General features: G+C 41.3%; 1 protein-coding gene and 1 long non-coding RNA gene across 2 annotated transcripts in view; one reads left to right on the top strand and one right to left on the bottom strand.

The window, feature by feature from the left end:
• SLC1A1 (solute carrier family 1 member 1) overlaps window positions 1-1,699 on the bottom strand; it is a 50,039-nt gene extending 48,340 nt beyond the window's left edge. The window contains exon 1 of the mRNA XM_063179621.1: window positions 1,520-1,699. Within this exon, the coding sequence (XP_063035691.1) occupies window positions 1,520-1,610 (91 nt within the window). The 5' untranslated portion in view covers window positions 1,611-1,699. The remainder of the gene's footprint in view (window positions 1-1,519) is intronic.
• A 604-nt stretch (window positions 1,700-2,303) lies between these two features.
• Window positions 2,304-13,659, top strand: LOC134431808 (uncharacterized). The gene is made up of 5 exons (XR_010031113.1): window positions 2,304-2,406; window positions 5,796-5,857; window positions 6,949-7,028; window positions 10,080-10,275; window positions 12,343-13,659. It is a non-coding gene; the product is annotated as an uncharacterized LOC134431808 (long non-coding RNA).
• The last annotated feature ends 1,967 nt before the right edge of the window (window positions 13,660-15,626 follow it).

The raw sequence follows: 15,626 nt of genomic DNA, 5'->3' as shown, positions 1-15,626 counted from the left end.
ACTTGTCCCCACAGCTCCTGCATTGTCATAAGTTGTGGCTCTCGGAGAAATTTAATTTCAGAATGTTGCAGCTGTAGAATCACATCACAGTCTTCAATTCTAACTACAGACACCGAAGATAATAAGAGGGGAATATTTCTTAACCACTTCTGTAAATCAAAAGTAAGTACGCCAACTCCTGGAAGAATACCTGACAAGACTATGTGAAAAAACAATTGTACACATGCAAACACAGACACATAAACACACTCTTCCAGTTGTACAGTCAGATTTTCAAAGCAAGGCCCTTCGCACACTTGGTATACAAAACTCACAAAAATATTTTTGAACAAGGTCAGAAAAATCCAGGGATCTTTCAAATACTGAGTGTATTATGGAAAACATATATATGTAAGCACAGTTCTGATTACAGCTTATAAATAACTAGGAGGAATTCCAAAATAATAATTCTCTTCTGAACAAATTTGCACTAAAATAGGCATGGTTGAGCCAAAATTCAAATTAGCAGAAAAGTCATCTGAAAGAGACCCAGACAACAAGCTAAGGAAATATTTATAGCACCACTTCTCTACAGGAGAAAAAAAGTGAACAAGGCTTTCCAAATAATAACCAAGAGAAAATGAAATAAATAGGGCCAAAATGATGCCCTATGGAAAAATCTCTTCATCTAAGTAACACAGTGCATTTCCTTTGCCCACTTATCCTTAATAAGATGGCGTTCAACTCGTTTTTCCTTCAGAAGCTGGTTGACGTACAGGGGATAAATCCTGCTATCTTTACAATGATGGCCGTGAAAACCTCTCTGAAAGCCGGATGGCACTGCCAGACGTTTCCACCCCGAAAACCTCTCCAAAAGATGGGCGGCATTGCCAAACTCTTCCAGCTGCACCGCTCGCTTGGGCCACCAGAAGCAGCCACCTGCACCGCTCCCCGGCCCTACAGCAGCTTCCCTCGGCGGGGCTGCCACCTGCAGACCAGCAGTAGGCAGGGGCGCGTCCCCCAGAGCTGCAGAGGCCCCCGGGGCACAGCCCGCCGTGGGGATCCGCAGCATGGAGGGCTCACAGCCCCCGGCGCCCGTGCGCTTCTCCGCACGGCGGTCTCGCCCCGCCGATCACCGACCTTTGCCACACGGGCCGGAGGGACGCGCGCAGAAGCCGGCCCGGCCAGGAGGGCCCTGGGCCCCCGCTGCCGACCCGGCCGCCCGGGGCTGACAACGTCGCGTCCCCCCGCTCCCAGCCCCGCTCCCGCCCGACCGCGGCACCGTCACACTGCGGGGCTGCTCCCCGCGGCCGCGGCGGAGCCGTTGCAGAGCAGCCCGCCGCCCTCGCCTGCCTTTCGGGTGGGTCGCTAGCACGGCCCCGCGCTGCCCAGCCCTGCCCTGCGGCCGCGCAGCCCCCCTCGCCCCGGCGTGGTCCCCGGTCGGGCGCCGCGCCACCGTACGGCCCGGTAAGGCCGTACCGTGCTGGCAAGGCCGGGCGGGGGGCGGCGTCGCCCCGCTCTCTGCCTGCCCCGCGCTCACCCGTCAGCACGGCGGCCACCGTGCTCAGCAGCAGCCAGTTCTCCCTCACGAAGCTCGGGCAGAGCAATCCCTTCTTTATCGCCTTCGCCATGGCGGGGATCGGCGGGGCTGGTGCGGTGCGTGTCGCGCGGAGCCGAGCCGATCCGATCCGATCCGAGCCGAACCGAACCGGACCGGACCGGACCGAACCGAGCGAGCCGCCTGCGTGCGCTCCGCGGGGCTGCGCGCTCACCGCGGAGAGGCGGAGACGTCGCGCTTCACCTGGCAACCGGAGAGGCCGGCCCCCGCCCGCCCCTCGCTCGGCCGGCCCACCTGCCGGCCAGCACACCCAGCTCCTGCTGACAAAATTGGGGACTGCAGGTACACACATGTCGGATTTCCCCCCCGGGATTTGACCCTGGTAGGCTTACATACTAAAATATCCAAGAAGGGTTTATTTCTTGTGCATCTCACTGGTAATGTTCTCCTTCTTCCTCCCCATCATAAGGCTGATTAAAGCTTATATAATATTTGGACCCAGTTCTCTGTGGGTGTATGGTTTTCAATATGTCTATAAAGATGCTGATTTTGATTGTCAAACCCGTAGCTCAATGGTAAATGCAAAGAACAAACAGCCCCCAACCAAAATCTGCCATTGTCTTGCTGAATGACATGAAGGAGAGAGCAGAATGAAAATTTATTTTATCTTGTTTAATTGCACTTGATATCATTGATTTCTAACCATACGCTACTGAGGTTTACCTATTTCTGTCTATAACACCTGGATAACTAAGACCTGAAGGAGATCAGCAAAAACCGCAGTTGAAACCTTGTCACTTCTGCTCTCTCTTCATTCTTCCTTCACATGAATCTAGCTGTGCTGTGTGACAGCCTGGAGAAAGAGTCAGGTATGTACCTTGTTAAATCAGGTAAGAGCACTGAAATCCACCTGGATGAGAGGCAAGAGCTGTCATCAATCTCAAGTGTTAAAACCTGGACCTAGATACATAAATTCATAGAGACACACCTAAAATTGTCCTTATTTTTCAGGTGTGTAGAGCAACTGCAGTAATTTGTTTGCATCTGTCATCAGGAGAATTTAATTAAAAAAAATAAGTGGTAGCCCAGTGGTGGAAAGGAAACAGATAAGTAAATATATTAGTTTAATTAAGCCATAAAATGTGTCAGACCTCTTAAAAGGAAGGCTGGCATACTATCACATTACAAGCTACAGTAAAGCAAAGCAAAAATAATTAATGCAAAGAAATTATAAGAAACAACTGTGCCTAGACTTTGGTACGGAAATATCACAAAGTATGAGTGGCACCAAAGAGATACTTGAAGAAAAAGACACTGGGTTTCAGGATGGGCAAGATCAGGCATACCTCGTGCAGAAGAGCTCTGACTTTGGATCTCATTGCCACAGGGTATAATTTTTTAAAACTATTATTTCCTCTCCTATATACTTGGAGTCTCGGATGTTGCTTTCAGTAAGTCAAATGTCTGATCTGCCCCAGGAGGTGGTGAACTGGTGCCTCTCTAGATAGTAAGAACAAAATGATTTGCAAGACATCTTCAGAATTTAGGCCTTCCTTTAATTTTCTCTCTATTCACCTTCTCACATACACCTTCTTACAACTTACTCTGCTTCTCTTTTGAGCTGTTTTGGTGAGCTAGGGGAAATTATTCCAATTCAGTTCCTGAAGACTAGCTAAAATAAGGTTAGAATTTACTTATTTCTCTATTAAGGTTTTGTAGTTCTCTTAATACTGAAACATTAAGTATCCTATTTCACATTAAGGATTTTAGAGTACCTTCTTGGTACATCTAGAATTATCTGCAGCATTCTAAGGACAGAAAAATGCCCTTCTGTAGGTGCAAAACAATGTGATTGTGGCTGATATATTTCTTCCTGAAGCTTGAAATATCTTAAATGAGTTGCACAACCTTAGAAAAAACATAAGACAATTTGCTTTACAACTTGTGAAGGCTAGAGATAGATCTTATTTTTGTGTTCTGCAACAGCAACACAATATATATATTGAATAATATTGAAGACCTCCATATACCTTTTGTTACAATACAATGTTCTATTATTTTCTGCTAGTGTTTTGTCCCTAAAAATGTTTAAGGAAAAAAGCACGCCAAAGTTCTAGTCTTTTTTTCCTTAATAATTGTCTTTATTTTTTAATTTAATCAAAAGTAATTCCACAGTCTTGACCTCAAAAAAACCAAACCTAAACCCACAAAGTTGACAACACAACACCCATTGAAAATTAAAGGGTGTAAAAAATCAAGCCTATGAAATAGGGATGTTTTCAACATCCTGATGAGCAAGCCGTTTTAAATTTAATTTTCCTATTATAGAATGATGGACATTGGCTTTGATCCTGGATGTAGAGTCAAGCTGGCAGTTTCTGTAAAGGGAGTTATAAATTAAAAAACCCAACATCACAAAAAAAGCATCCCAATAAAATGGAAAAGAAATGTAGCCCAAGCCCATGGATCATTCTTGAAATGTTGAAATTATTCTAAAAACTAATTAATCTATATGAAAAGACTAAAAGACATAACACTTTTCAAGACTACCTGCTTGTACACTAGTGAGTGTAACTACTGAGCAAACATAAATCTATATTCTATTTAAAACATTTTTTTAAATTTTTGTCTGATTTTGAGACATCATGGAATCATTATGAAAGGAATAGAATGCATTTGTGAAAAAATGTCGATACACTCTACCTGTAAAGATGATAAGAATATATTCTGCAGCTATATTGATCACTGTTACAAAGTTGTCAGAGTAGATCATGGTCAGGATTGTATGCATGAAAAAATGATTTAATTTTTTGTGCTCAATTTTTTTAATGTTAATGAACCATACAGAGGAATCAGTCTTGAAAATGTGAACACTGTCCTGGGAAACAATGACATACATTCACCATGTTTGGTTTTTTTTTCCTGAAGGCTAAAATAATTCAGATTATTTTGTTGTAGAATTAGGAGTGTACATAAATACATAAATAACCATTCTATTGATAAATTATTACCACATGGTGTCCTAATACTTACACAGCCATGTCTCAACAATAACTTCCAATCTGTATAACTCTCTTAACTACATTTTTTAAGTGTAGACCAGCATTACTGGTCTTTTACTGAAGACCAGCATAGGAATATTTTCAATTTTGAGGCATATGAATGTTTCAGTGCTGGGAGATGCTGGGAGAGCAGTCCTACTGGAGCATGTACAGTACAGTACAATGCAGAGCAGAGTATAGCAAGTGGAAGCTTGCCCTTTCATAAATCTTAAAAAAGATCTTCAGTGATTCTAATTAAGAAAGGGAAAAAAAATCACTTCAGTTTTACTTATTTAGATGTTCAGCTTTTTCTGCATTGGTTAGCTTACTAATATAATTTGTATAAGTTTTGGTGACAGTTGATTTGTTCCATAGAAAACTAATGAAGTGCCTTTTTCTTCTAGTTTATGGTGAGCATACAAAGGAAACTGCATCAACAGGGAATTAAGGAAATTTTGAATATTGTGTTTTTAAAAATGCTTTGATAAACAACAGTATTTTTAAAATATTTCAAAAAATAATCTACATAAAATATGGGTAGAATAGTTGAGGGTTTTAAATATGCTTTTTTAATTTAATTTTGCTTGTTTAATTTAATTTTGCTTTTTTAATTTAAGGCCAGTGCACAAGATAGGAACTTTGCAATAGTTTTTAATAACATAAAGCCATGAGTATATGCAAAATTTGAAAACACAAACTGATCAGTTCCTTCTAATATCTCTTTGTCTTAATGAGAAAATAATGCAAAAAAAATCATAGCATTTTTAAGTTCAGTGAAGTGCCAAAGCATGTGGAACAAAATGCCCAAAGATCTTATGTGTCTTATGTCTGTAAATACTTTAGTGTTACCAAGCACCTAAAATTGCAGAATTTTTCCTTATAGCCTGGAAGACATGCCTCCTGACATCTGACCTTGAAGTTTAACTTCCATATATGCTGTATAATATAGCGTATGTGATAAGAAAAAAATATATTATAGGAAAAAAATTCCTCCACTGAGCTTTACTTGACAGATGCATTGATTGTCCTCAAGGGCAGAGCTGATGGGGGGCTGATTTTATATCTGGTGCCATGATACTGGTCTCATAGCAGTAGACTTTTCTTTCACAATTGCTGTTTAATCCAGTGTAGTTTTAAACTACCAGAAACTTTATTGGTATATTTAATTAATCCAACCCTCTCTTATAATTTTAAAGTCATATATATTTCTATTTCAGTAGCTGTTCCTGAATGCATAGGGGGATCCATCTAACTACATAGAACTTCCAGAATATTACCAGTAGGTGCTTTATCTTCTGTTTGCAGTTGTTTTTCTACTCTTGCCAAAGATACCCTAAACCTTATCAAATTAGTCATTCTTCATGTTTTCTTCAACTGAGAATTTTTAGAATTGTTGAATTATGCTTAACAGTAGATAAAAAAGTCTGGATTTGAGCTAAAATTAACAAAGAGAGGACATTGGGAGGGTTTTTTTTTGTTGTTTGGACTTTATTTTTTGTTTGCTTGCTTTGGGAGGGTGTCAGTGGTTGTTGGGGTTTTGTTTTGTTTTCCTTAATTAAATGAAATCCTATGCCCGATCAATGAGATTTTTATTGTTGTTGGAGTCAATGGGACCACAACTGGGAGGAAGACAACAGCTGCAGATGAGATTTTTGTTTGCCAGCTTGTAGCCCTCTAATATTGAATATATTTTTTTGCTACCAAAACCCACTTTTGGTAACTAAATATTCTTTTATCAGCTATTTTTCACTGTTGGTATCAAAACTCATATGTGTCAAACAAACATAAAAGAATAATGATGAAAAAGTATTAGAATTCCTTGATAATGGTTTACCTGTTAAGCTTTTAAAACCACGGATGTGGAACTTTGCATTCTAGATCACTTCTGGTTTTTTTTTAGTAAATGTGTTCCAGGCCTCAGTAAAAATACTGCGTATATTGTCACTTATTTTAATGAAGTTTGGAAGATGTTGTGTCCATATCTTACTTGGAGGAATTTCTATCAGTGAGAAAGTGTCATTACTTTTTCTTGTTTCAAGTAGTGTAAATATTTCATACTGTGATTATATGTTCTCCTGGCTGCAGACATTTTATGTTGTAAGAAAGTGGGCAAGCAGAGTGGGAAGGTGGCATGAAATGTGTTTCACAGATTGAGATTTAACTAGTAGTTATGTACTATTAACAGAAGACTGAAGGAAAGCCAAGCTCTGAAAATCATTACAGGCAGACACATTTTACAAGGTCACAAATTTCTCATTTGCCTAGAAAGAGTGATGGCATATCTGTGAAGTGATCATGAACCAGCAGTGGTGTAAATCCAGGTGCATACTGTGGCAATGATTTTAAAAATTATTCTTCCTTTTCTTAAAGATTCAGCCACTTAAGAGTCCGTGAAAAAATCTAGACCAATATGACTGCAAATAGTTTTCCTTCCTAATTACACAAAATGGGTAAGTATGAACAACAAGGATAAGTATGAAGCACACATATTTCTCACAACACCCTTCTTTAGCCTCATGTGCAGAGGAACTCTGGAAGTAATAAAAAAACTAATTAAATTTGCACAAAGAGTAAAAATATCTGAGTTTCTGCAAAGCATTTAAAAATGGTTGTCAGAGAATATCAGCATGGCAGGGATGAGGTTTGTTTTGAAGTATGATGTCTTCATGGGCAAAATTATTCAGTAAATCTTTGTAGAGTAGAACAATAGATCTACTATCTGGAGTGGAGATTTACCTTTTCACTTCTGATTTTTGTAATATCTTCTCACCTGCTGACTCAGAAATGAACTCTGCTTAAGGCAAATGACTAAAAGAAATTTGAACTAGACCTCATATATATTTCCAAGATTTTTGAGCTGTGAATCAGGCATTATTGTTTTCAGATGTGACTTGATATTGGGTGTTGCACAGGATATATTGTTCTTTGGCACACTAATATGTACAAGGCAATTCCACCTCAGAGGAAGAGTTACTTCACAGCAGCACCTGCATCTGACCTCTAGGCCCATGTGAAAAGGCTGAATCTTTACTGTAGTGGCAATCGCGTCTCTTAATCTTGAAAAATTAAGAGGTAAAACTATGTTGAACAAATATCACTTTATTAGCATAATAATAATTTGTTCCCCAAGTGAAGATGGTGATATTTTCCAGCCATATTGGAGTAACATCATTTAACCTCCATACTACACAAAGTACATATGTATTAATACAAGGTGATAGTGAACAAAGCAAAAATTATAGGATAATATTCTACTGCTGCTCCAGCAACTCTGCAGGATGCCTCATTATGCGATATATGGTACAAGTTGCCGTACTAATACATATAATTATGTACTATACATGTAATTATAAAATTATTGATTCTAGCAAGCAGTTGCTTTTTACCAGTCTTCACAAATGACATAAGTGAAATTGAAGGACACTGTTCACCCACACTCCATTTGGAGATTTATTTTAATGAAGGCGTAATGAAGCAGAACGTTTTCTGGATAGAAGATAATGATAGCAAATCACAAAATTATTTTGGAACTCAAATCTCTTAGTAGCACATTGAAATGGATGAGTGAGTGAACACTAATTTAGAAAATGTTCAGCAAGTTTGAGGTAATATGTTAACTGTGATAGCCAAAGATCTGAAGAGCAAAGTTGAGAAAGGAATTTAGAATTATTGGCTATGCAACTCAAAAATGAATTATAGGCATATGATCTGACCTTCTGGGACATTTCAAGAGCTTGAAAATACTCAGTGCCCTTGGCATCTTTTCTAGGCAGTACTAAACAGTCATTGTATTCCCAATTTGCTCTGAGGAGTTTCATCACAGGATTTGGAGCTTTAGCATGGTCTGTGTCTAAGCCTCAGCTTTTTTAGTTGCCTGCACACGTTAGAATAAAAACATCTAATTGTGAACTAGGATTCTACTTCAAAAGAATGTAAAAAAAAATTGGAAAAATACAACGGTAATGCACTGTAAATGGTTCAAGAACTCATCTTTTAAAATATTTCAAAATCTCATTTTATCTGATACCTTGCCTTCTTTCCAATACTTGAAGAGACCCTACAAGAAAGATGGAGACAGACATTTTACAAGAGCATGTTGTGACAGGACAAGGTGAATGGCTTCAAACCTCAAGAGAGTAGGTTTGTATTAGACATTAGGACTTTTTACTGTGAGAGTGGGAAGACAGTGGAACAGGTCATCTAGAGAAACAGTTAATGCCCCATTCCTTGAGGTGTTCAAGTCCAGTCTGGATGGAGTTCTGAGTGACCTGGTCCACTGGAAGTTTTCCCTGTCCACAGCAAGGGAATTGGAATGAGATGATCTTTAAGCTGCCTGCCAAGTAAAACTGTTCTATGATTCTAAATCTAGTCTCTGCAACCATTCGCCCTTGTCTTCTCACCACATGTCCTTGTAAAAAGTCCTCTGGCTTTTTTGTAGATCCCTTGCAGATGCTGTAAGGCGGCTAGAAGTTTTTCCTTGAGCAGAATTATCTCCCTCAACCTGCTTGTCACACTTCGTGTGCTGCAGCCCAGGACATGGTTGGCTTTCTGGGCTGCAAGCTCACTTTGCTAGGTCATGTCAAGCTTCTTGTCAAGCAACAGCCCTTGTCCTCAGGGCAGCTCTCCATCCATCCATTCATTACTCAGCCTGTGTCCGTATTTGGGATGACCCAGCACAGAGGTAGGAACTTGTATCTGGCCTTGTTGAACTTCCAGAGGCCCACCTTCCGGCACAGGTTCACCTCTCCAGCCTGTCCAGGTCCCTCTGGATAGCATCCCTGCCCTCCAGTGCATTGGCTGCCCACAGACTGGTGTCATCAGCAAACTTGCTGAGGGTGCTTCCACTGTCCGTGCCACTGCCACAGATACTATATGTAGCACTGGTCCCCTGAGGAGCACCATTCCTCACTGGTCTCCACTTGGACATCAAGCTGTTTTGGGAGCAACAGCTCTGAGGGCTACCACCCAGCCAATTCCTTATCCACATAGTGTTCCACCCACCAAATTTGTGTCTCTCCAGTTTAGAGACAACGATGTCATGTGTGACACTGTCAAATGCTTTGCACAAGTCCAGGTAAATGATGTCAGTTGTTCCTCCCTCATTCACTGTTGCAGTATGATTTCAGGGTTTACCCCAAACCCCTGGGTTTCTCCTCCCTCCTTTCCCCACCCTGCCCCCTGCCAAGCACTGTCTGTCAATCCTGGAATTCCAGAAGGGTGTCAAGTGATTGGGCAGATTCAAAAGATGCCCTTTACCCTCCGGGGGGCCATTGGGCCATCCAGGTGTCCTTTGTCCCTTGAGACCTCCTCTCCTGTACCTGGTTGGTGGGCTTCCTATCCCTTCCCTCCTCCCCTCCCCTGAGTAAAAGAGTGAGCAACCATGTGGTCCGGGAGTTCTGTTGGAGGAGTTGCTGGATTCAGAGGCCTGTGGGCCAGAATAAAAGCTCTGGATTAAAGCCCTCCATCAGAACTGACTCCTTTCCTTCACTACCGCCTTAAAGCTTCTCCGTCAGAGGGAAACCTGAGGAGCGGACTGTCTATGAGAGGAAGCTCCATCCTGCCACCACCGGAGCCCCAGCATGCCTGGACTTATCTCCACGTGCCCAGCTGCAACATCCAGTTAGCCAAAAGAATCTCTGAGGTGAAACACCACAGCTGTCACCTTGTGGTTCAGCTGCAGGGGCCAGATAAACTCAGGTACGTCCCGTCCACAAAATTGGTAGTACTAATAATCCACCAATACTATAATCCTTCATAGAAGGCCTCCAAACTTGTTAGGCAAAATTTGCCCTTAGTGACGCCATGCTGGCTGTTGCAAATCACCTCCCTGTACCTTCATTCCAGAAAGATATGCTACATGACCTTGCCAGGCACTGAGATGAGACTGATAGGCCTATAGTTCCCTGGGTATACCTTATTTCCCTTTTAAAAAATCGGGATTATATTTCTGCTTTACTAATCAGTGGCTTGCCACAACTTCTCAAATATGATACATAACTTAGCCACTTCCTCCACCAATTTCCTCAGGATCTGCAGCTGTACCTCATCAGGTTTATCTCAAAATCCACCTGACCCTTGAAGCTTTTATTCTGTGTATCCTTTCTCCATGCTCTTAAATTTCTTCTGAGAGAGAATTTCTGCAAAAGCTGGGGAATGAAAACTGTCAAAGGGTATATTAACGCAGGAGAAACAGGATGAACACCATGGGCTACCATATCTCTACAAACATAGATGAAGTGCTGGCTGACAAATTACAGCCCTCCCTGAACTGCAATGAATGTATGCCAAAATTTTAGCTGCAAGAAAAAAGCTGGTATTATAAAAATGCCCATGATTTGGAGGCAATCTTATTTTGAGACTTGAAGCTTGGCCTTTGAGCTTAGGTTGAAACTGCATGGAAAGTCATAGGCCAAATTTTCCTGGTTGTAGGAAAGCCTTAGACAGCCAAGCATCTGTCTCAGTGCATTAACTGTAGAAAAAGTCTGCTAGGAACAAGGAGGGGAAATGAACAAGAGGAACCAGGTGAATGCTCAGCCAGTGTGGTACGTAAATCTCACACACAGCTGTTAGTATACAAGAGACAATATTTTAGTGCAAATTGTGCAAGCAGTTTGAACAGTAATATGGTCATTATTTCAATATATCATGTGAGGGTTGTTGTTGATAGTAGTTCATAGGAGACAAAGCACTTACTGTCATTTTTAGTGTAATTTTTTTCTAACTTTTGACCAATTTAGTCCTATATATGCCTTTCAGTGATTCAGTTTGTGCTGGTTTTAAACCCAGGTGAAAAATTAAACCCATTGTAGCTGCCCCCTTTCCCCCCTGCCCCTTCTTATAATGGTGGAAACTAGGAGAAATTGTAAACTGGAACCACAACTTACTGAAATAATCACAACAATATTAGTAACAAAGAGTGTACAAGAGGCAGCGACAGGAGAGAGTTTTGCCCACAAAAGGGTATTCACCAAACGTCCACCTGGGCACCAATCTGTCTAAACACAGGCAAAATAGAACCATCATCACATGGCCCTCAGCAAAACAGAGGCAGCATGCCAGGGCGGCTCCTGTGGCTCAACCTCCTCCTCCCCAGTCCAGAAACAATGAAAAACAGGGACAAAACAAAATCTGGAAAACTACTTTTTCCAGATAAGGCTCTGTGGTGCAGAGACACTGGCTCTGGTGGTGGCAGCAGTACCGGTGCAGGCTCTCTTTCGCTCTCTGCCATCACAGCAGCAGCAGGGCTGTGGCTGCAGCAGTGGTGGCAGCAGCAGAGTGGCAGCCAGCAGCTCCGGCGTGCTGGCTCTGATGGCTACAACAGCTATGGTGCCAGCTCTATCCTGGTGCCTAGTAGCAGTGCAGTCTGGACTCTGCTCTGGCACACGCCCTTCCATGTGCCCTGGCTAAAGATGGTGCCACTTCAGTTTCTGCTCATAGTGTTTTCCTGTCGAGGCCGCACCCCTCCAGCAGTGATGTGGGTGGTGTGGAATACACAACACTGAAAGCTCCATCCTCCTGTCCCCGTATCCAGGACAGAGTTCTTAGGCCTTAGGATTCTTACTTATCACCAGAGGTGTAACTATTACTGGTAAGGGGGCAATAGAGGAGGTAATTCTTGTTATTTAATTGCAGTAGCCAAAAGAGAAGACTTGAGGCTTTGCTTTGTTTCTTAGGAATTGTTTAGCTGGCGATCAGTAAACTCTATAGTAAGAAATAGAGTTAAAACCATAAGCAATCACCTTTTAATATTTTTTTTAAATTTAGGTTTTAAAATGAATTTTTTGGACACAATATTGTCATGGAAATACTGCTGGGCTTGAAGCAGCTGACTTTTCCGGCCTGACAGAAATTTGTGGTCACCAGCAGTAAGCAGGACTTCAACCTATGCTTCTAGCAAGTTTTATAATTAACTTTCGGCAGGGCAGTTTAAGCATAACTTCACAGTTCTGATAGAAATGTCCTGTAAGAACAAACAAATCTTTCTGAAAATAGCCTTTGGAGAGACAAAATCTCCTGAGAAATAGCTGTGGAAACTCTTTGTCATCCAAAAGGACATAAAGTCCCCCTATGCATCAGGACTTAACTGCAGTACAGCAGATTTGCATGGTAAGGTTTTTGACTGATGAAATATGAAAGTATTTTAACAAGTGAGCAGGTTACTTTGTGCTGTGCTAGCAAAAGGATTTCATGGAAATGACCCCACACTGCTGGTCAATATCAGGAGCTTGCAGAACACAGCTCTTTTCTATGGCAGAAGCGGAAAGTACTCAAGAAGCAATCTGTACATAAATTCAGATAGATTCTGTCCATGTGTGTGCATTCAACCCCTTGCTTATGTCCTCTTTTCACCTGCTAAGGAGCAGAGAGGAACTGGGGTCAAACTTGCAGCAGAATATTATATTTCAAGTTAGTAGATTCAGTTGTAGGTTCACTTTAGAATTTCCAGAGATGTGTCTAGCACCCCAGGATCGCTCTATCTGGAGACCATACAAAAAGAATAATATGGTTGTTCTCATGCAATCAACCAGTAGGAAGGAGTCAAACATGTTCTTTGTCAAAGCAGGAGTCACTATACAGAAATCATATTGTATAATCTTCACAGTGTCAGCTGACAGTAGGTTACTTCTTTTCATCTAATGTGTCTGTGGGGTATTCCATTTGTGTCATCTGTAGTCTAAAGAAATTCTGGTTACATTTAAATTCTGCTACTTTCAGATTACGACCACATGCTTTCTTGAAAATGAAAGTACATTCTACATTGAAAACAAAAATACAATAGCAGGGAAAGAGTCTGTTGCAGTGCTGATTTTCCTAGTCTCAAATTTTGTGAATGTAAAAGTCAGCAGTGGTTAACTTTACTGTGACACCCTCCCAAGCCAGTGAATAATGTAAGGATTTTTTTGGTAGAGTCTATATGTTGAAAATAACAATCAAAAACATTCTTCCTTTGAGGTGGGAGAGTATGTGGATAATTTGAGGCTGATAATCCTTTCTACCAGCTTGTTACATTGCCTTTACAGGAAGGTAAGAAGATACATACAGGGAGATATTTGCCCAATAAAATGTTGTGTTGGTCACTCAGTTTTCAGCTCTAATGTCATGACATGTCTTCATGAGTTGCAGGAAACAGCAAAGAATTCAACCTGGACAGATCAAGGCACAAAATCTCAGAACATGTGATTTCTGAGTGTATGTGCTGAGAAATACAGAATCACAGATTCAGCTAATTTGAGAAAAAACATTTGAGATCATCCAGTCCAGCCTATGACTAATTACTACCTTGTCAATCAGACCATGTCACTGAGTGCCACTTTTCTTTCCTTAACCATCCCCAGGGACAGTGAAACCTCCATGTCCCTGGGTAGCACATTCCAATGTCTATCACCCTTCGTGTGAAGAAATGCCTCCTAATGTCCAACCTAAATGTCCCTTCTAGAAGAGGACTGCGTCCTCTTCTAATATTCATAGCTGCCTAGGAAAAAGGGTTCCCACCTGGGTACAACCTCCTTTCACAGAGTTGTAGAGGACCCCTGATACTCCTCCTCTCCAGGCTAAGGTATCTCAACTCCCTCAGGCACTCCTTACAGCACAAGCATTTCAGACTCCTCACCAATTTCACTGTCCTTCTATGGACTTGTTTCACCACTTCAATGTCCTTCCAGAATTGAAGGGCCCAGAACTGATCACAAGATTTGAGGTGTGGCTCCCACAGTGCTGAGTACAGGGGGTCAATCCCTGCCCTGCTCCTGCTGGCCACACCACTGCTGGCACAGGCCAGGATGCCATTGCCCTTCTTGGCCCCCTGGGCACTGCTGGCTCACGCTCAGCTGCTGTCACCAGCACCCCCAGGGCCTTTTCCTGTGGCAGCTTTGCAGCCACTCTGCCCCAGCCTGTGGCACTGCCTGGGGTTGCTGTGACCCAAGGGCAGGGCCCAGCACTGGGCCTTGCTGAGCCTCACACCACTGGGCTCGGCCCATGATCCAGCCTGTCCAGATCCCTCTGCAGAGCCTTCCTGCCCTCCAGCAGATCAACACTCCCCCTCAACTTGGTGCCATCCATGAATTTGCTAATAGTAGACTCAAGCTTCTCATCCAGATCACTGATAAAGTTAGTAAACAGGACCAGGCCCAACAGTGTTTCCTAGGAAACACTACTAGTGATGAGACTAAATATGCTTAAGTGAAGGGATCCGTTAAATTCTGAACATCTCTATAGTGAAATTACCCTAACTGGGCAGTTTGCAATAACTTTTTCTAAGTAACATTTACTGAAGGGAGTAAGCAGTCACACTTTTCTTCTTTGTTATATTTTGTTTTCATTTCTTTTTCTTTTTTTGTATATTTTTTTCTCAGTTTGAAAAAAAACCAAACAACCAAACCAACAAGTAAATTATCCCATGGAAGCCATTTTTTGGCAATGTGGTTTGCAATTCATAGTTTGAAGAGTTTTTCCAATTACCATTGTATGTCACTTTAGCTGTGATTTGATGCTGAAAGTCTGTTGTTGGAAGTTTTCCCGAATTCTATAAAATATAATATAATATGATACTATATAATTAATATAATTAATATAATATAATTATGTATATGTACATTAGGCCATTTTTTTGGTTCAAATTAAAGTCTGGACAAAAAATTCACTATAATAACAGCAAAAATAGTCCTTAAATAGTTAGATTTTTTATGCTAATTTATTTCTTGCTATCTCCCTAAAATCACCTTGCTTGTATAATCTATTTTGCTGAATAAAAATATTCCAATAGCTAGTAAAATAATTTCAGTGTTTTTGTGCAAGCATGAGATTTGTATCATCCCTTTTTAGGAGCTGTCATGTTAAAATAAGGTGACTTCTTATTGCTTACTCCATATCATTTAACAGACTTATTGCTGAACGGGACTCTAACAACTCAGTTTCTTGGAATCGTAAGTAGTTGGAAAATAGGCACCCAACTGGAAATAGTTCAAAATTGCTTTGGTTTCGTGCTCTCAGCAGTAAGTAGATTGATTTGGTTTTTGTCAAGCTATGTTTGCCTTTGACTTTCTCATCTT

This window comes from Melospiza melodia, chromosome Z, assembly GCF_035770615.1.
Source record: "Melospiza melodia melodia isolate bMelMel2 chromosome Z, bMelMel2.pri, whole genome shotgun sequence".
Taxonomy (NCBI): Eukaryota; Metazoa; Chordata; class Aves; order Passeriformes; family Passerellidae; genus Melospiza; species Melospiza melodia.
The sequence above is the reverse complement of the archived record's forward strand: the minus strand, read 5'-3'. Positions and strand labels throughout refer to the sequence as shown.